The 27,796-nt window shown below is 38.9% G+C and overlaps 2 protein-coding genes across 3 annotated transcripts in view; both read left to right on the top strand.

The window, feature by feature from the left end:
- Window positions 1–8,688, top strand: part of ube2j1 (ubiquitin-conjugating enzyme E2, J1) — a 33,060-nt gene extending 24,372 nt beyond the window's left edge. Inside the window, exon 8 of the mRNA XM_053480272.1 lies at window positions 5,467–8,688. Coding sequence (XP_053336247.1) covers window positions 5,467–5,736 — 270 coding nt within the window. The 3' untranslated portion in view covers window positions 5,737–8,688. The remainder of the gene's footprint in view (window positions 1–5,466) is intronic.
- Window positions 8,689–11,185: 2,497 nt separating this feature from the next.
- Window positions 11,186–27,796, top strand: part of LOC128512396 (gamma-aminobutyric acid receptor subunit rho-2-like) — a 33,799-nt gene continuing 17,188 nt past the window's right edge. For both annotated transcript variants that reach the window (XM_053485658.1, XM_053485667.1), the window contains exons 1-2: window positions 11,186–11,347; window positions 17,316–17,422. In XM_053485658.1, coding sequence (XP_053341633.1) covers window positions 11,226–11,347; window positions 17,316–17,422 — 229 coding nt within the window. In that variant the 5' untranslated portion in view covers window positions 11,186–11,225. The remainder of the gene's footprint in view (window positions 11,348–17,315; window positions 17,423–27,796) is intronic.

Genomic DNA, 27,796 nt, shown 5'->3' on the forward strand with positions numbered 1-27,796 from the left:
TCCTTCTGCTGTTTTATAGCTGATTAAACAGGTCTCTCAGGGTATTAGTGCTCTCCATTAGGCACCCTATACATAAGGAGGTCTTTCATAAGGGCTGGTAATCAATAGCATTAGCATTTCTGGTCTGTTCCTGCTTGGATAACTTTGCAGGTGTATGTGCTACAGGACTCCGTCTTAAATGATCCACACTCCGGCTGTAAAACTTATTCTAATTTGGAAAACTTCTCAGAGCAAGTCCGAGGAAGAAAAGTACAATTAGTTGATAAAAAAAAAATCTGCAAAAGTCTTACAATTATCATTTAACATTTATATATAATTATAGTGTTAATAATAATTATATTTTTTGTGTAGTATACAGGCTACTTTATGCAAAGTTTCTGTTATCGGCTAAATATGTTAATTAAAAGAGCCAAATGTTGAAAATGTGTCTACTTTTGAATCAATCAATTTCCACACCGTAGTTGCTATATTTAAGTTCTTACATTTATTTATCATACTGATTTTATTACTTGTAATCCATTTCAGATTGATGGGAGAAAATGGTTCAGCTTTTACAAATTTACATGATTGCAGGACAGTCTGTTTAAGTTACACTTTTGTCCTTTGCTATAGAAACTCTTAAGCCTCTTAAAAGCCTTCTCTACTATTATTTTTTTTTTTACTATTATTTATTTTTCCGAGATTTTCTCCCTAATTTAGTCGTGTCTAATTCCTCCCCGTCACTAGGGGGCTTCCATATTAAGGCTACCACTACCACTCAGCTGGGAGAGCGGAAGACTATCACGTTTTTCTTCGGAACCACGTGACGCCAGCCGACCGCATCTTTTCGAACTGCTCGCTTGCGCACCATTGGGGCGATATAACACATTTGGAGCACAGCGCTATTCGCTCCTTCCGCTTGCGTGAGCTCAGAGACACCCCTGATTGGCTGTGATTAATGTGGGAGCACCAAGTACCTCTCACCCCTTCCCTCTGAGAGAGCTCGGCCAATCACTGGAATAATTTTTTATCATTACTAAGATTCAATCCTAAATTTAAGGGAAAATTTTAAGAAAATGGGATAATTCTAAGAATTTTCTTAGAATTTCGTCCCTAGGAGCAACTTTAAGGCTCTAAGATGATTTGTGAATACGGACCCTGGACGATAACAAGGATGATTTAACCCCTTAAAATAAAGTCGAGATTGTGTGCAGAAGTATGCAAACGTGTAGTGTCACGCGAGATCACAATCCCTCAGATAGTTTAATCCAAAGTTTAGTTCTCAGCTGTTAAATTAGCGTCTTACTTTAACGAGCGTGGTCAATCAATCAATCGAGATTGTTAAACCTTTTTCCTGATAATGTTCCAATACCAGCGCTTGAGAATCCCATAAAACTGTAAGCGTCGATTAATTTTCCAGCTGATGGTTGTTGACTTTTGCACTTTTTCTTGGTCGGCGTTGGAGGATGTTTCTGTTCCATACTCTATATTGTTAAAATGAGGGATTTGTTATCATCCTCTATACACTCAGCCAGTTTAAAGCCTTAAACGTGTAGCATCTTTTAAAAGGAAAAAAAAAAGAAGAAACGCACACCTTGCATTTTTTTTCTATACTGTTCTCACTCAGGTGTGCTGCACTCCAGTCATTCTTCAACTGCAGCACTAAACCAGGCTCCGTGAATGAGTGTGTGTGTATTTATAGAGGTTAGCAATACGCTCCAGGCCGCGCTTCCATTTTTCATTCTTACAGCTGTTCAAGCCTAAGTTAGCGTGACCCTGTTAGTAATTCACTCGTGAAATCCATTCATCACCCAGAACTGAGTTTCGCACTTCACAGGTATATTAAACCTAAAGGCCTCGGGGGGTTAATGGAGTGTTAAACACACGGTACTCTCTGTCTGTGTGAGGTCAGTAACGGTTAAAAGCAGTGTTTTAAACTGTAAAGTCAAAGTGTAGCTGAATGGCTGCTGATTTTTTTGGCAGTAATGTACTGTATGTGAACTCAGCAGAGACAGATGTACAGGGGTTTGACAATGAAAGTGAAACACTGGCCATTTTAGTGTTGGAGGTTTCATGGCTACATTTGACCAGCCTGGTGGCCAATCTTCATTGATTGCTCTTACTGGTGGAATGTGCAGAGTGTAAGGGTTTAATTAGCAGAGTAATAGCACAGATTTGCTTAAAATATTATGCGTGACAAATCAAAGTTCAAAAGAAGACAAATTGTTGGCCAAGACAGTCACAAGTTTTTGTGATGTATCAAGAGCCAAGGTAATGTCAGCATACCACCAAGAAGGACTAACCACATCCAACAGGAGTAACTGTGGACTCAAGAGGAAGCTGTCTGAAAGGGATATCCGAGTGCGAACCCAGATTGTATCCAAAAAACATAAAAACACAGCTGCTCAACTCACCGCAGAATTAAATGACCACCTTAACTCTCCTGTTTCTACCAAGACTGTTTGTCGGGATCTCCACAGGGTCAATGTACAATGAAGGTCTGCTATAGCCAAAATTTTGCAAATGGTGCCTGCAGCGAAAATCTTGGGCTGTGGACAATAAGAACCATGTATTGTTCTCTGATGAGTCCACCTTCACTGTCTTTCCCACATCTGGGAGAATTACGGTGTAGAGAAGCCCCAAAGAAGCGTACCACCCAGACTGTTGCATGCCCAGAGTGAAGCATGAGGGTGGATCAGTGATAGTTTGGGCTGCAATATCATGGCATTCCATAGGCCCAATACTTGTACTAGATGGGCGCGTCACTGCCAAGGACTACCGAACCATTGTATGAGGACCATGTGCACCCAATGGTTCAAACATTGTGTCCTGAAGGCGGTGCCGTGTATCAGGATGATAATGCACCAATAAACACAACAAGACTGGTGACAGAGTGGTTTGATGAACATGAAATTGAAGTTGAACATCTCCCATGGCCTGCTTAGTCACTAGATATAAATAAAAATTAGGGATGCACCGAAATTTCGGCCGCCGAAAATTTTCGGCCGAAATAGCATTATCGGTTTCGGCCGAAACGTAAGAAAGCGCCGAAAATAAAAGCCGAAATTGTCGCCACGCCTCTCCCATCCTCCCGTCTCGTTCGCGCTGTCATTACGCATTAAACACGGAGTATGTCGGCGGTTTGGAAGCACTTCAAAGTTTCAGATGAGGACAGCAAAGTTGCAACATGAAACATTTGCTCTGCAAAAGTTTCAAGAGGGGGTCACGTGCTAAAGCACGTGACATAACAGAGAAAGTAATGGAATTCATTGCTTTAGATGACCAGACGTTTTCAGTCGTGGAGGACATCGGATTTCGTAGGCTAATACACCACATTGAGCCGCGTGATTTTATTCAGTGCAGTATGTTCTTCATGAGAAGAGGAACTGTGTCTTCAGCCAGAAAACTGAAAAACTTTTGTTCATAAAGATAAACCTGCTTCTTTTGCTTAAATTAAAAGCAGACCAATTTAGTGTGTATAGTTATGTTGTTTACAGTAAGAGGTTGGATTTATTTATTTTTCTTCTGTTTGTGCACTGTTGTTTGGTACAGTGATTTAAAATTGAAGTAAAAAAGCAGCTAGCATTTTTTTTGCACAATTTTGTTACAGAAAGAAATTTTATTTAGTTTTGTTATTGTTAAACAGCCTTATTACTGTTATTTATTATCAATAAAAGTTTGATTGCTTAATTAATTTGTAGTTTTTTTAATACAAACAAAAAGAAAATATTTTAAACATGTTTTTTAATGAAGCCATTTTCGGTTTCGGTATCGGTTTTCGGCCAAGTGCATCCAAAAATTTCGGTTTCGTTTTCGGCCCAGAATTTTCATTTCGGTGCATCCCTAATAAAAATATTTATATAAATATTATTGAGCCACTTTGGGGTGTTTTGGATGATCAAGTCAGGAAACGTTTTCCTCCACCAGCATCACGTATTGACCTGGCCACTATTCTGCAAGAAGAATAGCTCAAAACCCCTCTGACCACTGTGCAGGACTTGTATTTGTCATTCCCAAGATGAATTGATGCTGTATTGGTCGTAAAAGAAGGCCCTACACCATACTAATGAATTATTATGGTCAAAAACCAGGTGTTTCAGTTTCATTGTCCAACCCCTGTACCTGCGTGTTGTTTGGTAGACGTTCGGCTTTGGAAGATTCTTTCACTGCCGATCGTACAGAACAGTCTTGTGCATTATGTCTTTATATGGAATTAAACATTTTTCCTCTAATAATTGCTTTTTGTTTGTGCTTAATGAGAAAAAGAAAAGTCACCATCTTTTTATATTGGAAATATTCAATTCCAGTTAATATTGCGAATTGGAAATTGAAGACTTTTTCAAAACCTTTTAGTAGTCTGATTCTGGAAATGAGCCTTATGGTTCTACATTAACTTTTATAATGAAAGTGTGATAAGAGCAATAAGGCACCAGGAACTTGTCGTATTATTTTAGAGTGGTTTCTGGTGTTTCATGATCTCGACCCAGTTATAAGAGATTTTTAACTAGTGGTGGGCGATTAATCAACCTCGTCGCCTAAAATCGATAATCGAATCAGTTGCCATCAGATTGAATCGTCCGTTTGTTCATGACGTCATCACGCTTAGGACTGTGAACGCTCTGATGTGGAGCTGTCAGGCTTATTGGAGTGAAGTGAGCGATAGCATGAAGGCATGTACACCTTCACGAGCCAAAATTTCCTATGTGTGGAAACACTGCATCCTCGACTCGCTAAGCCGAGCGCCTTTGTTGTGAACGACACGAGAGTCAGGGATTCACACACGATTAGGATGGGGATAATTACTGACTGTGTGTTGTTGTACGTTGAGTTTTTATGGCCAGTCCTCTACAATGAGCCTTTTTAAGTGAAACTCGCACACAATATCTGTCTTTCTTACTCTTTCTCACACAAACACACTCTCTTGTACCCTTCACTTTTTTTAGCTCACAGAAACACACACACGAGAAGAGAAAATGGCTAATTAGTTAGTATGTGTGTGTCCTTTTCCAACGAACCTCACTTTCAGGTCCTTCACACTTCACTTTGCTTGGCCACGCCACTTCATCACAGACTTAATTTCAGTTTTAACTTGATTCCAATAATTTGTTCCTCCATCTTTAAGCTTTAATAGCTGTATTTATTTATTTATTTTTGCCGCTACCTTGCCTTTACTTGGTTTTACTTTGGTTTTGGATATTCATCTTTATTGTCTTCATTGTTGCCACATGCACAAAAAACACCTCAAGATAAATTTAAATGCTGATAACTAAATAAAAGCTAGTAAGTGATTCAGCCGTTCGCCACTTGTTTCAATAATGCATAGATTAATCGATTATCCAAATAGTTGCAACCCTGTTGTGCCAAATTAAAAGGATATGATTTTTAAAGAATTTTGTTTGTTTGTTTTATTGCGAAGGAGCCCCGAAGCTGTTTTGTTGGCCCAGTATCTTACTAACTCTCTTACACACCCTTCTTCTTTCTCTCCAGCCCGAGTCGGCATCCGAATCCGCCTCCACTCCTGCAGCTCCCAGCTCGCGCTCTCTGAGCCCCCGGCAGCGTCGCGCTCAAAACCGGAACCAGAACCAGAACCAACCACAACGCCGGCCTACCTACCCCGCGTTCCCTGCGGCGGCTCAGCAGGACGGCAGCCACACGGGCTCGGCCGTGCTCATTGTGCTGCTCACGCTGGCCCTCGCCGCCCTCGTCTTCCGCAGGATCTACCTGGCCCAGGACTACAAGTTTGACTACGAGCTCTGACCACAGAGTTTAAAAAACAAAAAAACACTCTCACCAAAACTAAACTGCCACCAACCTTTGCCACCTCCCAGCTGCCACGTTCTCCTTAGTGATGCCTGATTGTGCGTAATACCAAAAGAGGATGGCAGCACATACTGTACTTTATTTAGAAACGATTCGCATCTCTAGTGTACTTAAGGAAATGACTGACTCGTGCACATTTACCTAATATGGTTTGCCCGGAATATAATGGGATGTGATATCCTGATATGTTACATAACTAGGATATATCTAAAGCAAGCTACTTTTAATTGAGGTAAAATTTTATTTATGAAGCTGGATTTATTCATAAATCACTCGTTGGAGCATTTGCACGACGCTTATGGTATTCATGAAAACCCTCTTTAGTTTGTGCCTCCTGGTTTGTTTTAATTTATGTATAAGGAGACTTACTAATGTGAAACTTGATTGATTTTAAAATCGCATAATTAGCAGCGGGTTTGCTGTAAAAATTCTATGTTTTTAAATCTGATAGGAGGTTTTTTGTTTTTGTTTTTCCAGTCGTCCTGCAGAGAACATTTACGCAAACCAATAAATTGATATTGAAAATCTGCCATAGAACAAAAATTGGCAAGTTTCACAAATTTCATGCAAATGACAAAAAGCAGTGTTCTCACTACAGATGTATTTGATAGTGGCCTCCGGAAATACTATAATATGGTGACGCATAAGAACTCATTTTTCTTGTTCATATTTTTTTTTTCCCTCTCTTTAGTTTTTTTGGGCTGTAGAAAAGTTGGGAAACTGTTTACTTTTAAAGCAGATATCTGATTCTCATACCTCAAAGGAAACGTCAGAACTAAAACAGCGTAGTAAATCTAATGTAATGTTTTTACTCCTGCTTGCTATTTACATGTTAAAAAAAACATAATGAACAAATATCTGTCATTCAGATAGGAAAAAGAACAGGCATTATTCCCTCGTAGGTTGAAGGAGAGTGTGGGAGTGTGTAATTTTGTTAGCTTTGAAGTCAGGAACTGTTTGCTGGCAGTGGCAGTGACGAAACTCGGCTTATTGGTGGATTTTTCAGCGGTTACATAGTCATTCATAGTAAACAGTACTAAACCAGTTTCACCAGGCTTTATTGCTGGTTTAAAAAAGAAAAAGTTTGGCTCTGTTTAGCTAAAAAAACATCACTTCTGTTTATGCCTGAACATTTTGGTGGCATCGCTTAAAAAATAACATCTTAGCAAGTGAAAATATCTTGAGTCTTGTCTGTTTTTTCTACAATTTCATTAAATAAGATTAAAAGAAACGTAAATTATTAGATAAGTAAGCTTTTCTAAACAAATCGTATAAAAAACATATTTTGTCAAATCATTTTATTTGTTCCCAGAAGTTAATGCTTAAAACTTGCAAACTTCTGCCAATAGGACTAGAACGTTTCACCTAAATTTTTTTCAAACAATTTGTCTAGAAATAATCTTTGATTTGGTTTGTTTTAGGGTGGCATGGTTGTGCAGTGGTTAACACTGTGGCCTCGCACCTCCAGTGTTGTGCATTCAGATCCCGCCTCAGGGTTGTTTATGTTTGCCCTGCGATAGATTGGCACCCTGTCTAGGGTGTACCCCGTCTCGTGCCCTAAGTTTCCTTGGGATAAGCGAGCGGTATAGTCTCCTCCAGGCCTCCCCCAACATTGTACACAAAACAAATAGACGATTAACAAATAAATCAATAATCACATCTTAAGTTAAACTATGGATAAATAAAAAGAATATATTCAAGGTATTTTTACTTGCTGTCATTTTTTTCCAGTTTGTTAACCATATAGTTGTTTATGTTTAGTCTCAATCTAAACAAGTCACATTCTGCTGCTAAGACGAATGTGAGAGACGAAGACGAAGTTTCTATTTTCATTTAGCTTGATGGGACGCGTGGACACCTCAGAAGTCCCCTCAAGAGCACTAACGACTTGGTGAGAGGGCGGGGCTTCGAGCTGAGTTGATATGGGAGAGTGCGCAGATCATTCCAGATTCATATATCTATCTATTCGTGGACCGTTTTTTTTTTTTTTTTTGGTTTTATGCTACATTTTTGTAAACACAAAAAATTATTTGCAGAGCTGGAAAGGTTTGGTAATATCATACAATCAGAGTTAAACATCAGGGGATATTATTATGGCTGGGAAATATCATAGAGAGAGAGAGAGGGGTAGATTGTTATGGCGCACAAGTGCGAATAGGGTGATTTGACTTTTTAAGTGGGTGAGGCAGGGAGGAGGTGGGGTGTTTTTATTTCCTTAATGCGAGCCATTTACTTTCTTCTAACAAGTACAGTATAATTATAATATTAATAATAATAATAAGAAGAAATGGATAAAGACAAGCTATGAATTGTGTTCTTTGGTTGCCAAGCTAAGAGAGAAATACCTTCTGTTACAGGATGCACACAAGCAGGATGACATCACAAACCTTAAAAACATCAAATTATAAAAGGAATACTTCAGCAATATTGCATTCCTGTAGACTTTTTTTTTTTTTTAATAAAAGCTAATTTATGTTATGACCTATGAACAGGATTAAAGGACTTTGACAAGGCTTCTGATGCATGTGCTTTTAGTCAGGTGGTAATATTAATAATAATAATAATAATATTGTCACGTTAAACTGCGCTCCACTCCAAAGTTACCATGAAGTTGAAGTGTGTTAGATTTATTAGACAAGCTCATACGGAACATCTATGCTCGTAAATAAGGATTATTAGCCGAACGCTGTTGCAAAATGCTCCTTAATGAATGTTGAGTCAGAAGTAGTTCAGATGCACCTTTTCAAAATGTCAGTTCACGTGTAGTGCTTTTAATCGTGACCAGGAATTTACAAATGGCTCAGTTTTAACCTGAGTGTGTTGTGTGCTGTAAAAGCTGTTGTTTGATTTTTAACAAGATGCTGATTAAAACTGGGAAAATAAATCGTGCCATGTTTGTCTTTTTCTTTTTTCTTTTTTTGATTTGACATCAGAACATGAGGAGCAGTGTTAAAAAAAATAGCGCTTGACCTCAAATCCTTCCAAGAGGAATCTTTTTTGCAATCTTGTTCGCTTCGGTGATTTCTTAGAATCGCTCGGATTTCCCTGCGGAGTTGAAAGTCTTCTGGGTAGTGCGAACTCGCGGAAGGAGGTCCGTTCTGCCTCGTTACATACCCGCTGCTCATTTAGAGGAAAGAGTAAGCTAATCGCTTTCTGATAAACTCCTAATTCAAAAAGTCTGATTACATTCTGGTTGCACTACATGTAGAGAAAATACTCTTTGTTAGCGGAGGGTGAGATGCTAATCATGAGCTTTGATAATTTCCCAAATTCACAATATTAAAATCTCATTGTCGCGTGTAAATGTGTTTGATTTGTATTCATACTATAGCGCCGTCGGATTCTCGAATCTAATTGGACAGAGAACAATGGCTTCATGATTATACTCGCCGTGAAAGACAGGGCCTGTTTATCAACCTGGATACAGAGGGATGCGTTTGTAAATCGTTCGCAAGGAATTTTTTTGAGGATGGAAAATCCTGTCCGAAAAATGTTCGTATCCTAAGTTTAAATTTGTATCGTAAATTTACACGTTAGAATACTGACTAATGTACAGTAAACCCTGTTCGATTGGTCGCTGGATTGTAATATACGTGTTTAGAACTGTTATGCAACTTGACTGTTACATTTCCGTGTTTATGATCTAAAAATAGAGAGATCTAATTCTCAAATTCTGCCCCACTTGTGGGTTGCATGAAATAACAGCAGCATGCTATCATTCATTATTTGTGGTTTGATACTCTGAGGAAGGTAAAAGTTTCTCAAAGAGACTTATTACTGGTGACGAGACGTGGATTTGTCACTACGAGCCTGTTCAAAAGTTCAAAAGCCAACCATCAGCTGGAAAATTCATCAACGCTTACAGTTTTCTGAGATTCTCAAGGGCCAGAAGTACTGGAACATCGTCCGGAAAAAGGTTTCAACAATCGTCAGCTGGTCTTGCATGATAAAGCGTCCTCTCTTTAGTCCTGATCTCGCTTCTTTAGACGCTCACCTGTTTGGTTCCCTGAAAGCAGGTCTACGAGGAGGAAGAGTCTCATCTGATGAAGAAGTGAAGACAGCGGTGCATCCATGGCTCACAGCTCAGCCTAAAATGAAAATTATGTCGAAAAAAAATTGTCTTTCTAAAAATGTATAAAAATAAATTCTATATTGATTTTAACTTGTACTTGTAGTTATGTTTATTGTAATGCAATGTCCACCGAATATTTGATCTGAATTTTGTTCATTTTCATGTTAATAACGTTTAATGTTAATAACGACTCTACTGTTTGCAGGGTTGATATATTGAAATATAATGTGGGTTTCCTCAGGGGTACTCAGGTTTCCTCCCAGACACACAGTATAGGCTGATGTTGGGTAAAAAATGTTTTAAAATTACTTTTTAAAGATATTTTTACAACGTGCTAGGACTCCATCCAAATAAGAATTTTCAAGTAAGGATTCCATCCAATGGCGGAAACTCAAGCACTTTTGTAAGTCGCTCTGGATCAGATGTCTAAATGTTAAGAAATATACAAGGGCTGTACCAAAAGTAATGCAAAAATTACGCAATAAGGAAGTTATTATTATTATTATCATTATTATTATCATCTGACACAAGTTGTTCAAAATGCCCAAGTTGGTAGAGCAACTCTATAATTTCTCTAAACAACAGTGTTACTCAACATGCTCTCCATCACAAGCCATGCATCTGCACCATCGTTGAACCCGACTCTCAAATCCTCTTTGAAAATCCCCTTCGTCACAGTTGATGCTCTGTCGCTGCATGGTTCGCCTTCAGTGCTGGTTTCCCCTTCACTTCTTTTACCTTCTCCTGTCATCTCCATAGACATCTGTGAGGTCGTGACGGAAAATCAGGGGTCGGAGAGGTGCGCTTTCAGCTCCGATCCCAAGCCTAGATAAATTAGGGGCGGTCCAAAAGCTTATATCATACATGCAGACCCGACACGGTGAGCGATTATAACCGACTGACAGACTGGGGTCCTGTCCAGTGCATTAAATACAACTTTATAGGAAATAATGCAATCAATCAATCAAACAAACAAACAAACATCACTTGGATGCTTTTTTTGTTGTTGTGTAGTAAAATTGTCCCCGAGCCTTGTCTCCTACGCACGTGCGTCACTGGTGGACCGGGGAGCTTAAGCCGCTAGCGCGTGATTCTCTCTCTCTCTCGCTCTCGCTCTTTCTCTCTCTCTCTCCTTCTCCGGTTCAGCAGCGTGGGGAGCCAATCAGATCGCAGGACCGAAACAGCGGGAAGCCGCTCTCTTGTGTATGCACACACACACATACACACATACACACACACTGCCTCTTATGGACAGAGAGAGATGCGCATCAGTGTGGAGTGCGGAATGGGAGCAGTACCATGCTGAGGACGGAGCGTTCACACACAGAGGCGGATTCCTCATCTAACCCGCATCATGCCTTACTTCACCAACCTGCTGTTCCTTATTTTCTGTCTCGTTCTGGTTGTCGAATGCGGGAAGCAGAAGAGCAGGAAGCGCAGGTGGTCTGCAAACCTGGAAACTCATAAACACGGACCGTAAGTGTTGCAAATTCCATGAAACACCCTTTAACCTGCTGCTAGGAGGAAACTTTTGGGATTGTTGTCTATACTGTGGGAAATATATCCTGTGCTTTATTTCCTGCTTATTGATCTCTGATGATATTTCTTATAATAATACAGGCAGTTCTGATAATATAATAAAATATTTTTGTTTTTAGATGTGAAACTGTCTTTTATGTTCGAGTCATATGTAACGATATTTACCGTAAACAGATAGGAAAGATTATATAATAAATAACAGATTTATCATTTAGATGAGAGATAGTGAAACAATCATCGCTTGCCGAGGGGACCGTTTTAGGACAAATTAGTGCCTGCTGTTTCATGGTGTAACATAACGTTTCCTCTAGACAGATTTACTGGAAATGCTGGTTTTATTTCTGATCTGCTATAATATTTCTTCTTGTACTACAATGCTGTTACATTCCATTTGCTGTTCATTTATTTCATACAACAACAGCGCTTAGGTTCACACCCGAGTCCATAAGTATTCGGACAGCACCACAATATTATGGGGATTTTTTTTTTTAAAGATTATTTATTTATTTATTTATTTTTATTTATTTATTTATTAATTTTTTTACTAGACCACTACAATAGATTTAAACGCAGTACATTGCAGTGACTCGGTGGTTAGCACCCTCGCCCCACACCTCCAGGGTATGGGTTCAACTCCCACCATGCATGGAGTTGGTGGGTTTCCTCCAGGTTCGCCAGTTTCCTTCCACAGTCCAAAGACATGCAGATTGGCATTCACAAATTGCCCATAGTGTGTAAATGTGTTTGTGAATGTTAACCTGAGGTCTGACCACGGTCAAAAAAATGGGACTGTTGTTAGTCTTTCAGCTGCTTTCATCAAGGGGTTGCAACAGCAAAACATCCGCTCCGCAAAACACCTTGGCTGGCACAGGTTTTACACCAGATGCCCTTCCTGATGCAACCCCCCTCTTTTATTTAAACTTGGGACCTACAACTGCATCCAGCAGCTGGGGTTTGAGCATTGGCTGGGATTTGAACCTCGGCCTTCTGCATGGCAGACAAGAGATCTACCACTGAGCCATCAATGCCTCGGGGTGAGAGAACTTTTCAGTAGTGCCATATTAACTCCAGTAAAACAAGCTTGACTGTTTTTTTTTTTTTACTGACAGTCTAAGATAACAATATACTGTATATAGATATATTTTAACAGAACATCTTTACACCAGCGTTTTTGTTGTGTGTTTGCGCGTTCCACTTCACTGCTCTTTAGTTTTTTCGTGTTCTTCTTGTTTTTTTGCTTTTCACTTAAGAAACGCGCTGGTTTGCTTTTCTGTGTGTGTGTGTGTATCCCTTTTGTGTGTGTGTTTTGCACTTCAGCGCTGAAAGTCTTTGTTTTCTGTGTGTTTTGTTTTGTGTTATGCACTTCCGTGCCACTGTAACGAGGCCATAATTAAGCTGAATAAAAAGCCCTACTAGAGAGATAGCAGAAACTTTAGGAGCACAATAGATGCAATTCAACAATTTAGTACATTCTTGTAAAGAAGGAATCCACTTGTGAGCTCAGCAGCACCAAAAGGGCCTGGAAGAGCTACAATAATAATAATAATAATAATAATAATAATAATAATAAAGTGGATGAGTATGGAATTCTTTGGTGAATTAAGAGTAGAGTCTGGAAAAAGAAAAGAAAGGACTCATGATGCACATTGTCACGTTATGACACTGGCACGTGTGTCTGCGAATGGAACTGGGTCACTGGCTGTTTATTGATGAAGTGACGGCTGAAAGGAGCAGCGAGATGGATTCTGCAATGTATAGAGCGATACTTTCTGCTCAGACTTAGCCAAACGCTGCAGAATTGATAGGACAGCGCTTCGCAGTAGAGATGGGTAATGACATGAAATGTACCGTGAAAGCAAAGCGAAGAGCTTCTTAAGGCGAAGAGATGGAATGTTTCTAAGGGGACGAGTCAGTCACCTGATCTCGAACCAGTTGAGCATGATTGTCACTTACTGAACTCAGAAAGACCCACGAGCGGGTGAAGGCGGCTGCTGGAAAGGTGTCTGGCAAAGCCTTTTAACTTCGAATTTTCTTTGTCATATACACAGCCATACACAGTATGATATGCAGCGAATTGCTGATACGACTAAAAGGGAGGGGTCTTCAGTGAGGATGAATTGCACTAGCGATTAACAAGTTTATTAAAAAATAGAATATTCAAATACAAAAATAATGAAGACAATTATACAAAAATGGAACATTTTAAGATGAAAGATTCACAATTTGTCCGAGGTTGCTAATGAAATTAAATGGAAAGTGTTAAAAGTGTATGAGATGTTAAGTCTATAAGTGTACAGTATATAAGGTTCATGGGTGGAAGCTCAGCGTTATTAATAGCTGTGGGTTTCAGATTTCTGCAAAGGTTTTGCATCCAACTATAAAAAAAATAATACTAATATTTACAAGTCTGTAAAATTTTTATAGTTTGTATAATAATTTAAAAAATGTCTATAAATCATTAACGGTTAATGCAATATTTTTTTGTTCCACACTTTAAACAGCTGGTGTATTTCAAAGGCACACATAATGAAGTGTCACAATATAAATACGTCCTAACCTGACTGTGTAGTCACCCATAAATGATGTATTAGAAGATTGTTAATAAAGAGTAATGATGGTGGAACCTAATCTGAGTCCAGCGATCATTGATACAGTGAGCTTTGTTGAACATTTATGGAAGGAGTCTCCAGTATCAGTGCTTCACAACCTTCAGTAGGTTGTTTTTTTTAAATCTTATAAACTTTTAAAAAAATATGTTTAAAAAGGAAAGGGAAGGAGAAACCATGCAAATAAAAAAAATAAAAAAATCTAATCTAAATAAAAAATTTTATTCGTCATATACTGGACAGGACCATCCACAGTGAAATACTTATACGAGTGTGATATATATATATATATATATATATATATATATATATATATATATATATATATATAGTAAAAAGATTGTAAAGATTGTCACATAACACTAAATGGTTATAACATGGTTATAATGGAAAATCAAATCATGTTTACGTTCATGCACACGCCCCGTCATTGATCATTTTCCTGTAAATTTATGCAGCATTTCTTTTTCTTTTTTTGTTGTGATATTTACCCTGTTTTGATTCGGTGTGCAAAAAAGGAAACAGGATGCTTGGCACATATCACAATATCCTGGATAAACCTTAAAAATATTGCTCTTATTGCTCCAGCATTGTGTGGGATTATGTAAGTCATTAAAGAACGACCTACCTCATCAACAGACCGAATCTACAGTACATACTCAAGGGGGTTTTTAGCTCTGCAGCCTTCCTATGTGCCAAAACTGGATTAATATGCTACATCGAGGTTTCAGTATTAGTGTAGAAATGTCTTGAAATGGTTAAGTGTTTTACTTGCTTATCAGTCTCGGCATTAAATACTCCAATCAGGCTCGTGCATGGTGACAGCCTGGAGTTTGCGAAAATAATGCTTGATTTAAAAATAATGGAAATCCTGTATTAATACCACATTAACACTAACCAGCCAGGATAAGCTTAGCCAATAGATTCAGCTGCAAGTCTCATGTTTAGCCTATACACGAAGCGTCCCAGGGTCTTAGGTAGGAAGCACAAGAGCAGGCACCGAGAAGTACGAAGATATAGATTTAAAATGAACGCGTGGAGCTGTGAATTGAATACACACAGAGGTATCAATGAGTGTGAGGTGAACATGCCGAGAAGCGGTGGTGTGTGTGAGCGAGAGAGCACTTGGGAAATGCTCTGGCTCAGCCAATCACAAGGCATCAGCGCGACACCTTTTGGAATGTAGTCATGGTCAGGATCAATCTGCTGAAGTTCAAGCCAGGCATCAGAGGATTTCTGAAACTGCTGATCTACTAGGATTCTCTCACACACAACCATCTCCAGGGTTTAAAGAGAACCATCTGAAGAAGAGAAAATCCACTGAGAGAAGATGCCTTGTTGATGCCCGAGTTCAGAGGAGAGACGGCTGGACCGGTAACTCAAAAAACATCTTGTTACAACAGAGGAGCATCTCTGAACACACAACATGTCAAAAATGGAAGCAGATGGCCTACAGCAAAAGAAGACTGTCACTCCTGTCAGCTAAAGCTAAAAAAAACAATTGTACAGAAGATTGGAAAAATGTCGCCTGGTCTGATGGTAGGGTCAAAAACAACATGATAGAATGGATCCGTTCTTCCTTGTATCACAGGTTCAATCTTGTGGTGGTGGTGTAATGAAATAGGTGATATTTTCTTGGGACACTTTGGGCTCCTTGGTACCAATTCAGCATGGTTTATATGCCACAGCCTGAGTATTGCTGCTGATCATGTTCATCCCTTTATCAGCACAGGATAACACGCCATGCCAACGATCTCCGCAGTCATCAGATCTCAATCCAATAGAGCACCTCTGGCGTGTGGTGGACTGGAAGATCCGCATCATAGACAAATTCGTATGCAGCCGACAAATCTACAGCAAGTGTGTGATAGTCATGTCGATATGGACCAAAATAGCAAGAAATGTTTCCAACACCTGGTTGAATTTATGTCAAGAATCTTACAAAAAAATCAAGGCCATTTTGGAGGCAAAAGGGGTCCAGCCCAGTACTAACAAGGTGTAGCTAATGAAGAATGGAGTGGCTATAATGCAAATAACTGGTGTAGATCAAGGATGTCTTCGAAGAACTAAAAGGTTTCTACACTTTAGTTTAAGTGTTAAACAGCAAGTAAAGAAACAGTAGTAAAGTCAGTAATTGGTGTGATGACCTTTTGCTTAAAATATAATCTTACCTACCATATGTGCAGGTATATACGTGAATTAGCTGCTTAGTTTTTCTGAACATCCTGCAGAACCACCCACAGTCCTTCTGACGACTTTGTCGCACCTGCTTCTGTTCTCAGGCATCCAAAACCCAGAAGCTTTCTCGTTATTTATTTGAAAAGTTGACTTTTACATAATAATCTTTCTTTTCTGGCCTACAGATATTTTACGTGTAAGAATAAACTTTTTTTTTTTTTTGCTGGAATAATAATGTTTGAAAATCAGATATTTTTTTAGATTATTTTCTTTTGTCTGGCTTACTGGTAGGTTTCTCGCTTGCAATGCGGAAGGCCTGGGTTCAATTTATACCCAGTGCCCAAACCCCAGCCAATGGCTGCATTGCCAATCTCAAACCCAGGATAAAATAGGAGGGTTGTGTCAGTAAGGGCATAAAACCTGTGCCAAGCTGTGTGCAGATCAGATTAAGGTTAACAACAATTTTGGGGATGGTGGTAGCTTAGTGGGTTACGGCTCTGGGTTGCTGATTGGAAGGTCGGCTGTTAAGGCCCTAGCTCCAACAGGTTGCCATGGTTGGGCCCTTGAGCGAGGCCCTTAAACCCTGCCTGCTCCGGTGGCGCCGTATCATAGCTGACTCTGCGCTCTGACCCCAGCTACTGTATGTTGGGATTTGCAAAGAAAGACTTTTACTGTACAGTAATATATATGGGTCAAATAAAGGCTTAACAAGCCTTTAAGCATGTAAAATTGTACAAAAGAAAAAAGCACAAGATGCCTAAGACTTTTGCACAGTATAGATCAATAAATAGATAACTATAATGAAACTTGACTTGAATATAATTACAAAAGCCCAATAAGCACTATATTGCAATTTTTAGATGCACTATACATATTCATACTTTCCATATGTTTAGTAATACAGTATGCATTCACACTTCTGCTTTCCTATCTAACACTCATCATCCTTTAATGGCTCCGTATTAAACTCCACAGATTGGTGTTACTCCACCAAATAGAAGCTAAGGAACCATAACCGTTGCAGTTTCCGTTAACTCTTAATTAACAGCTGCTACTAATGTATTAACGCTGCCATTAGGCTGAGTGTGTTGGCATAATTAACGAGAGATAATGTTTTACAGCCCACTGTCCAAAAAGGTGGTAGATGGAACCAAGACAAGAAAAGTGAAAACCAACCATTTGCTGCGGGTGGAAGATCACGATTTCACCATGAGGCCAGCATTTGCAGGTAAGATTGAAGAGTTTGTTATTCAGTAATAGGGTCCATTTGGAGTGGAATAATAAAGCGAAGCAGCCAACTTTGCAGAAAAGCTTGGAGTGAGATTCTGAAAATACGGGCAGTGATTCCGAGCATACACGCACACGACGCCCCCATTATGCATGCGCAGCCAGTTTGTCTAACACCAACCAAACACCTTATCTGGCACGGCTCAGGTTCTGTATATTTTAGCTATGCAATGTTAAAATAAAGTAAGAGATGCATGTGACTGTATTTACAGTATTCTATTCTTTTTACAAATTAACACCCAAACAAATAAATGAAATTACGCACCAGCCAAAACTCCTAAATGCTGTTCTTCAGCAGCAGGTCCACGTAGGGCAGCAGGGGCGTGGCACGGAGCTCTGGGCCCTGTACAGAATCGGTCTCTTCCTTTTATGATCCATATCTCTCACTTTTCGCCCCTGAGGGCGGTAAAATTATTTACCCACGGGAAACCAAAAATGACAATATTTGCATTGAGTTTAATAATACACAAAACAATGGATAACAATTTATATTCATAAGAACACTCAGGGGCTGAAAAACCCGATTAAGAGAAAATACAACAAAATGCAGACAAGATTATGTGAGATACAACAATCATGCGGGAGCCGCGGAACAAAGAGAATGTATGAGGACAGGGAGGAAGAAAAAGAGGAAAATCTAGATATTATAAATTGTAGCATAGAAAGGTCTACCAAAGTGGATCAGCCACTGCTGAGGGAGTGTGTGTGTGTGTGTGTGTGTGTGTGTGTGTGTGTGTGTGTGTGTGTGTGTGTGTGTGTGTGTGTGTGTGTGTGAGAGAGAGAGAGAGAGAGCGAACGAATGAATCAAAGATTTTTTAGTGCTTTATTGGCATGACAAAAATGAACATTCATATTGCCAAATCACAGAATCAGGTCACAATAAAATAAACAATATAAAATAAACAGATAGGGGGAAAAAAGTAAAAATGTGTAGTGAAAAATAAAGTGACACTATTAATGAAAACTACTGAAAACAAGGAAAGCAATAATAATAATAATAATAATGATGATGATGATGATGATAATAATAATAATACCCTCAATCTTTTAATGTTCCAGCTGGTGTGTAATTTTGCTTCAGTCTGTAGATGCCTTTGAAAGTCGATTTATTGTATCATATTATATATACTCTATCATATTGATCTACTCAGCACTATGATGACTGTTCCAGTTATTATCCCTTTTTTGTGCTTTTGATTGATGCCTGCACACAGCTGTAAATGTGCGTTCATCTCAGATTCGAAAAATATTATTTCTCTTCACTTGAAGAGAAAATAAGTGTCCGGCCTCAATATACCTGCGTATGTGAGAGAGGGCACACGGGACTGATGCAGCGACTCGCCCTCAAAATAAAAGGCATTTATAGCTGACTCGTCAGAAAGAGGCTGGAGCGCAGTGATTTTGCTCGCCTTTTCCGCAGACAATTGTTTTGAATAGAAAAGCGTAAGAAATTGGATGTGTGGCGTAAGAGGGTGTGAAGATAGTGTGAGAGATTGTGTGAGTCTCACTCTCAATGCGTGAGAGTTGGCAGCTCTGAATTAAGTCACTAGTGGATGAAATTAATGCTTTCTGCTATCTATCTATGAGTAATAAAATGTAAATGTAGCTACATTAGCTGTTAATAAATAAGGCTGGCTTTAGACTATAGGCAGTGTAGTAATAGGAGTGTTGCTGGCAATGCACCTTCACATCTACAGTATACTGTATATGACAAGAAAGATTCAGTTAGCAGCTATACACACAGTGTACACTTTCGTTGGACCAAATCAATATCTGACTGTCCCGTTTTACTGAGCCTTGTAGATTGTTTTGATGAGGTAGAAATGAAGATAAGGTAAAAAAAGATGAGGTAAAAATGGAGAAATGGAGTGGATCACGCCCTTTGATGGGGTAGAACCACTTTGATTAAATAGAACTGCTTTGGTGAGGTACAGTAGCATCACTTTGATGAGGTAGAACCTATTTGATGAGGTAGAACCACTTTGATAAGGTAGAAATGCTTTGATGAGGTAAACTGCTCTGATAAGGCAGAATCATTTGGATAAGGTAAAACTGCTTTGATTGGATAGAACTGCTTTGGTGAGGTACAGTAGAACCTATTTGATGAGGTAGAATCACTTTGATGAGGTAAAATCAACTTTGATAAGGTAGAAATGCTTTGATGAGGTAAACTGCTCTGATAAGGCAGAATCATTTGGATAAGGTAAAACTGCTTTGATTGGATAGAACTGCTTTGGTGAGGTACAGTAGAACCTATTTGATGAGGTAGAATCACTTTGATGAGGTAGAAATGCTTTGATGAGGTATAGTGCTCTGATTAGGCAGAATCATTTGGATAAGGTAGAACCGCTTTGACTATATAGAACTGCTTTGGTGAGGTACAGTAGCATCACTTTGATGAGGTAGAATCACTTTGATGAGGTAAAATCCACTTTGATGTGGTCCAAATGTTTTGATGAGGTAAACTGTTCTGATGAGGCAGAATCATTTGGATAAGGTAGAACTGCGTTAATGAGGTATAACCACTTTAATGAGGTAAAACCACTTTCATGAGGTAATATCACTTGAAGTAGATATTGAAGTAGAATCGCTTTGATATGGTACAAAGGCTTTTTAAGGTAAAATACATTTGGGAGGTAGAAAATCCCTTGATGAGGTGGAACCAAAAATACTTTGACAAGGTAGAAACACATACTTGTGGTAGAAACACTCAAATGAGGTAGGAATGTTTTATTAAAGTAGAAAGTCTTTGCTGAGGACAAATTGATTTGGGGAAGTAAAAAAGATTTCTGCCATCTTCTTTCTCAGATCTGCACTGAGCTCCTTTAAGTTTCCTATGGCACTGAGTGTTGGTCAATACAATGAGTGCTGTCAAACAAACCTTTCTTATGTTGGAACAGAGAAGCTACCAGCTGTAGTTAATCATCATAACTGACAGCGAGTTGGGAGGCCTTTGTACATTTCCAGGTTTTCAGCACTAATAAATTAATAATCTAATTTACATATTCTAAAGGTTACCTCAGATTAAAGAAGAATCATTCTTTTCAACAAAAGATAAATTCATTCATTTATTTATTCATTCATTCATTTATTCATTCATGTTCATGACGAGTTTATGTAAACTTCTGACCAGAGCAATATATACATCACCAGTCAAAATTCTAGACATGCCTAATCGTTTAAGAATTTTTGTTTTCTTCTTCTTTTAAAAAAAATTCTGTACTAAACCTATAAAATAACACATAGAATTATGTAAGAATGAAGAAAGTGGTTTGCATTGATGGTTAATATTTTTGATTCTTCAAAGAAACCATCTTTTGCTTTGATGGCAGCTTTGCACACTCTCGGCATTCTTTCCACCTGCTTTATAAGCTAGTCACCTGAAATGATTTTCCATCCATCTTAATTGTCTTTTAGAAATATCCATGATGTAAAAAATAGAAAAATTAAAGAAGAAAAAACCTTAAAGGAATAGACGTTTTCAATAATTTAACTGGTATTCTTTATACACACTCAATAGGAAGACATGTTTACCCTGTACATTCATGTAGTTACCAAATCAATCAATCACGTGGCAGCAGTACAATACAGGTCAAGAGCTTTAGATAATCTGTATTTTAAACATCAGAATGAGGGAAAGTGTAATAATTGCTATGTTTACAATAATATTTATGGCATTTGACAGATAACCTGATTCATGGCTTACTCAAGTCCCTATAAATAATCCTTATATTGGTTCAAGTCTAAAAACTCTGTTGGGGAGGTAGTATAGTGAGAAAAGTATATTCAACACTTTTTTTAATGAAAGACGTAGGTATTTAGACAATGGCCACCATCATGGTGGCTTAGTGATTAGCACTGTTGCCTTGCATCTCCAGGGTGGAGGTACGATTCTCACCTTGCAAAAACTGAGAGTTTCCATGTTCTTCCCATGCTTGATGGGTTTCCTCAAGGTATTCCAGTTTCCCCCCACTGTCCAAAGACATGCAGTTTAGACTAATTGGCATTTTCAAATTGCCTGTAGTGTGTAAATGATAATCAGGCATCGAGCTGGCAACCTAACCCCTTAAGTAACTGCCACAGAAATGGGGGATATATCTCCAGGATTGGGAGTGCTTAATGACACAAAAATGCCAAAATAAATAAATATATAAATTAGACAATGAGTGAGCCATCTGTTTGAACATCTGATTAGTGTCCAGAATAAAGAAAAAGAAAAATCTTGACAAGTACCTTTGTTGCAGCCAGAGTAGGGTAAGAGATGGTAGCTCTGTCAAGCAGCTCTAGGGGTTAGAAGTGATTGTGGAGCAGTGAGGGATGTGATAAGTGCTTTGGGGTAAGTGGGCATCAGTGTTTTAGATTTAATGCGGACACCTAGAGAAAGTCAGCTGCAGAGGAAGACATGTACTGTAGCAATGGGGTGGGGTGGAAGAACTTAGGAACTTTGGAGACAAGTTGTTCAGGTGCATTTTGGATCAGCCGCAGAGGCAGACGTGCCATGGGTGAATAATCCAGTCTCTGAACAAGCACCTTGAATAGAAATCAATGAAGCCTTCTGATGTTGTAAAGGAGAAATTGACCTAAGCGTGTCAGATTAGCAATATGAGCAGAAAAGGACAGGTGATTGTCCATGGTTGCCCCTATGCTGCATGCTGTGACGGAAGGCAAGATCACAGAGTTGTCCAGGGTTTTATTCCTGAAAAGAAAGGTTTTAAAAAATAAAAAGAATTTTTGTATTTAATATCATTATACATATAATTACTTTGCATTAAAGGGTGCACGTATTATATTGGAGTTTTTGTTTCAGTGTATATAATTACGGTATAAACCAGCGAGCAGTCATTAGATAATAACTATTTCTTCACTCCTTTTGTGAGGGGACACCCTCAAAGGAAGGCCAATCTAACAAAGCATACCACACACACACACACTGAGGGCCAATTTAGCATTGCAAACACACTTCTTACAGACAGTAGCCTGAACTTAATATTTGCAAATATTGCTTAAAGATACTATAGAGATATTAATATATAATGCATAGTAGACGTATATATGCAATTAGATGGGTAAGCATAGTGTGTAGAGTTGTGCATGTTGTCTTGCAAGAATGTAATGTGCGGCTGAGTGTGAGGAGTGACGTCAGTGTTTAACTCATTTTTATGGAGCTTTGCATGCACTAAATAAAACTGATGCCTTCTGGAAAGAGAGGAACATTTTTAACATGAGTGACAGATAAATTGTGGAATAAAGGATCCAATGCCTTTAGATCTTTTCTCCCTCTCTCTCTCTCTCTCTGTTTCTCTCTCTCCTCCATCATTTGACATTCATATGCAGTAAAATATGTGGTTCTTGACTGTCGTTCTCTTCTTCAAAACCCTGCTAAAAAAAAAAAGGAAACACCACTTTGAAAGTGTGTGCTGTGCTTTTGTTACAGCTTTCACACTTGCATTGTTTCCTGTGCAGAGATGCTCGGTGCTATCAGATGAAGTCGATCTCTCAGAAAGGTTCCTCGCCACGAGGAAAAGAAAACACTAGGAGCCTCCTAAATTTCTTTGGCGTGAAAGCGCTATTGTAAGCACTTTGGCACACGCTTATCACAAAGAGCATGTTTGGTTAAAATTAAACCATGCTGCAGTGCGTAGCATGGGTGTTATTGTGTGTGATAGATGCAGAGTTGTGAATGATTCATGTGTGGGTGTTTCATTCTAATAGGAAAGTGCAAAAACAGGACAAAAAGAGGCAAACTAATCCAGGGAGACGAGAACAAATGGAATGTTTTACTCCTGTAGTAATACGTCCGAAGATGCTGAGCAAAGAAAAAAACACTCTGCATTTGAAAAGGCGCAATTATATCCGTTCGGGTCCCAAACTTCTCTTTCATCTTTGCTCAAGTGATTGTGAAATGGAACAGATCCCATTCCACTAGAAAAACCAAGTACTGTACAGTACATTTCTTTCCGTTTGGGCTTAAAAAAAGCCGATTCTTTGCCACCGAACAACCTTTTCTTATCTCTTCAGTAGCCATAAAGTAGCTTAGGCTTGAATATTCTGTTATACTACCTGCTTAGCTCAACACAACTAATTCAACAATCTGTACAACGTCATGCTCTGAGGATGTTACCGCATAGTCCAGGGATTCTCCAGGATCAGGACTTGGAATGAATTAAGTTCGGTTTAATTTGTTTTTAATTGTGTAGCACTTTTAATAATGGACAAAAGAGACCTACTCAAATACAAGGCATGTTCAAGTCAAACCAGGACTTTTGGGTGTCCCGAATAACAAAACAAATTTATTAAAAGAGTTAAAACTTGCTTTATTTTTTATATAATCCCCTGCTACACTAATGCACTTACCCTAGTGTTTTTTTATTACTAGAGTTTGGATACCATCAAGGTAGAATGTTTTCTCAGTATGCTGAGCCATGACTAGACCATCTGCTTTATATCTGAAACGCTGGCCTTCCAGGAACTCCCTTAATGGCACAAACGTGGAAATGGTTAAAGGTCAGGACTGTACAGGGGACGAGGCATTACTGATCCACCTTATCCGGGATCGTCATTTACATAAAAAATGTTCGCACTGTTCGAATGCTTTACTGCGGCTAACAGTCTCGTCAATGTACCGTGCTTGACGTCTTCTGTAAATGTCAATCGCTTTTACGGCTTCATTCACCAGAAGTTTCATCACAAGTCCCGGTTTCGCTTGATTGCCCGTTGTATATAAATTCTGGATATGCATTTTAAATGTATCGTTGTGTCCTTAATGAGAAAGCCAAAGGTAAGAAAAAAAATTCCTAAGACTACAATAAGGAAGAACTATTGAGTCAAAAGGGAACTTCCCCTCATTTGGGCGAAACTGGATATTGTGATTAGGAGGACTTCTCATTAATAGCAGTATGCTACTGTATATAGTGAAAAAAATCTGATTAGCTTAAGTCTGTTTTGTCCAATGATAGGGACTTCACCACTTCATGGTTTCAGAGGTATCCTTAAGCTGCCTAGATAAACCCTTCCTCAGCAGTAGCGAGGGGTTTCTACAGTATTTGATAAGAACTCCAACCAGAAGTAGGGCATCAGGATGGATCAGACAGGAGGGGACGGGATCACTGGTATCCCAGGAACAGCGTGTGTAATTCAACAGACAGAGGGGGAAGGGACAGATTATAAGACATACACATAGTCACGTGGTTGGGGACATTGTACATTTTGTGCACAGTGCAATTAGAGACTCCGGCAAGACTAGCAGTGACGGCATAACTAAAAGCGAGAGCCAGACATGAGGACGCCCTGGGACATCAACTCTCCAGTCAAAATCGCTGCTATAATGCATGTGAATAACCTTAATCTGAGCACAGATTAAGTGTGGATGATGAACATGGAAGACGCACTCTCCTGCTATTGCATGTAATAGACACCTAAGGCTTAATATACATATGAGAGAGAGAAGGCAGGAGTAGGAGTTTCTTAAGCGCACAGCACCGTGGTTAAACAGTATTCAGATGCTGCCCACAAGTCCTGTTGGTGTGCTTTGAATCCCCTGCTGGCATCGGATTCAGCATTTTGGAGAAATAAAAACACTATATTATTTCATAAACATCTAGCGAAAAACTGTATCAGTTCAAATTTACATACATGATGAAGTATTTTGTAATATGAGCAGAAATGGATGTGTTATGATGATTACAGAGATTATATAAAAATGTACATTATGTAAATGTCATAGAAAAATAAACAAGATTATAAATGCATTTACATCTAAAAGGATATTTTAAACATCCCTATCGCACAAGCCAAGATAGCATAGTGCGCTGAAAAGTGTCAAGCAAGCACTAAGTGCACTTCGATTTAATGCAGAGCATCATAAAAACAACAACAACTGTTTAACAAGCTATGCTTTTTTTGAACAAGAACCGAAACACTGGTTCAATTTCTCTCCTCCTAATGGCCGTCGAGAATCACCTGGATACCTTCTAGCGAAAGCACCATCATCAAGCAGGTGATAACCCTGATGGTTTTCTCTGCTATAGTGTGGTACTAAAAAATTTATGCAACACATATTACTGTTTTTTTTTGCAGACAAATTATAGGAAGATGGGGAATGGTGATACCCAAGGGGACATTTATTTACCTTGGCATGGTTGGGATTCACTTATCCTCTTAGAATGAAGAAACCCAGTAGGTCATAAACCTCAGTGGTTCCTCTGAGTGAGCACCTTTATCCTACAACCAAGCGTTTCTGTCCTCATGGGACGGGACTCTTCCAGCATGATCTCATCCGTCTCATCCTTTTGTTGAAGATGAAAATGATTTAAATCATATGCTAGGGGCTTTACACTTACTAGTTCTCAAATCTATTGAATGACTATGGGAGATTTTGGAGTGCCATGTTACACAGCACCATCATCAAAACACCAACTAAGGGGAATATCTTTTGTTCTTCCTTAAATACAGTTTATAAATGTGTGACATCAATGCATGGAAGCTGTTTGGGCAGCAGAAACAACGAACCCAATTTCCAGGACTTGTGATGAAGTCACCAATGCACATCAAGGACAAAGTTCAAAGGGGCCAGTAGCAGATAGCTAGGGGGCAGTTCTGAGATAATTGTAATATCGTTCTTCAAATTGGGTCAAATTCGTACACTTTGATAGCAAAACGAGATAAACACCATTTTCCCGATTTTTACCCATTTTGGAACATTATTTCCGTGATTCAGTGGTAAGTTTCTCGCCTGCTTTGCGGAAGGCCCGGGTTCGATTCCCAGCCATTGCCCAAACCCCAGCCACTGGATGCAGCACCGGTCCTAAGCACGGATAAAATGAGAGGTTTTAGTCAGGCGGGTTATCCGGCGTAAAACCTGTGCCAAGCTTATGTGCGGATCAGATGGTCCGCTGTGATGACCACTTGCCAGAAGCAGTTGAAAGACCAGCAACAAACATTTTCCACAAGTACACATGGTTGTCCATACATTCATCTTTTAGAAACTTTGAACTATCACAAGCACTGGTTTTGCTGCATTTGTGAGCCATGGTGGCTTTAACATTCATTTCATTTTAAAAAGGAAATGAAGCAGAAAGATGTTATGCTACAACCCTCAGGAGATCCAAAATCGCTCTGTATCTAATGTACATAGGACATTAGATACATGTGTGCGGGAAGCTGTGCGTCAGCTACACCTCACAAATTTTTTCATTACTCTTTTGTAATCTTAGGGGACCACAGACATATATGCGGTTAGTTGATACCCGACAGACCTTAAACGCTACATCTTTGTTCCAAACAGGAAATTGAAACAGGTGCAGGAAAGTCTGATGATGCAGTAAAATACAGCTTTTGTATTGTTTTAAAGATTCAACAATCTTTGTAAATAAAAACGTACTTTGTAATTAAAAACTGCATACCTTTTCCCTTGTTTAAAGTTATATTCCAAAGACTCACTATACAGTAAAAGCACAACGGTAATGTTAATGTTAATTACAGTAGATACTATATTTCTTAATTAAACCCCAATCAACACTATTATTGACACTAAATAGCATAATCACGTGACCACAAGCACAACTGAAGCGGATTGATCCACTGGGACACAACTAGGAAAGGTGGATTTATAGAGTTTTGCAAAATCAACCAAAATTCTCACAATTTTAAGGTTGCCATTGGTGTTTTTTTAAACGATGCCCAAAATATTTTCTTACAGCTTGTGATATATATATTTTTTTAATAAACTGGTTGTCTCATTTCCTTCAGTTTGCTGTCAAACTGTTTGTTTCTTTTTGGGAAAACCAGCCTGAAAAAAGTGCAAAAGTTTTATCTTGGCTGTTTTCCCGAGCATCCACATGCTTACGCATGGTTTTATAAAGATATATTTAAATGCGACAGTCTTATATTTGACAAAGTGCCTGCCATTGTCTGTTTGCATTTATTTTACTTTACTGAAGCTGACAGTTTTTGTTTGGTTTTTAATCTCTTTTTTTTTAGGAGGCATTTCTCTGTGATGTTTTCATTGCCTGAAGGAACACACCTATCTGTGTGTTGACCATGCTGTCAGTCAGGGTATGAAGAAGAGTCCATCCTTTCATCATCTGTTTTCTTAGCTCCGTTTTCCATCATCACTAACACTCTCCTACTGACAGTGATTAGAGCGGTGGAAGTTCCTGGATTAACATGACAATCGCTTGACCTTTGACCTGTGTTCACAGCAGTTAACTGATCCTGAACTGCAGGATGACAGGCCAAGATGCATGTAAACACAGCAGGTTCAATGTCCCATACATTTTCTTGTTCTCAGAGTAACAATATCATACAGTGATAATGC

This window comes from Clarias gariepinus, chromosome 2 (genome assembly GCF_024256425.1).
Source record: "Clarias gariepinus isolate MV-2021 ecotype Netherlands chromosome 2, CGAR_prim_01v2, whole genome shotgun sequence".
Taxonomy (NCBI): Eukaryota; Metazoa; Chordata; class Actinopteri; order Siluriformes; family Clariidae; genus Clarias; species Clarias gariepinus.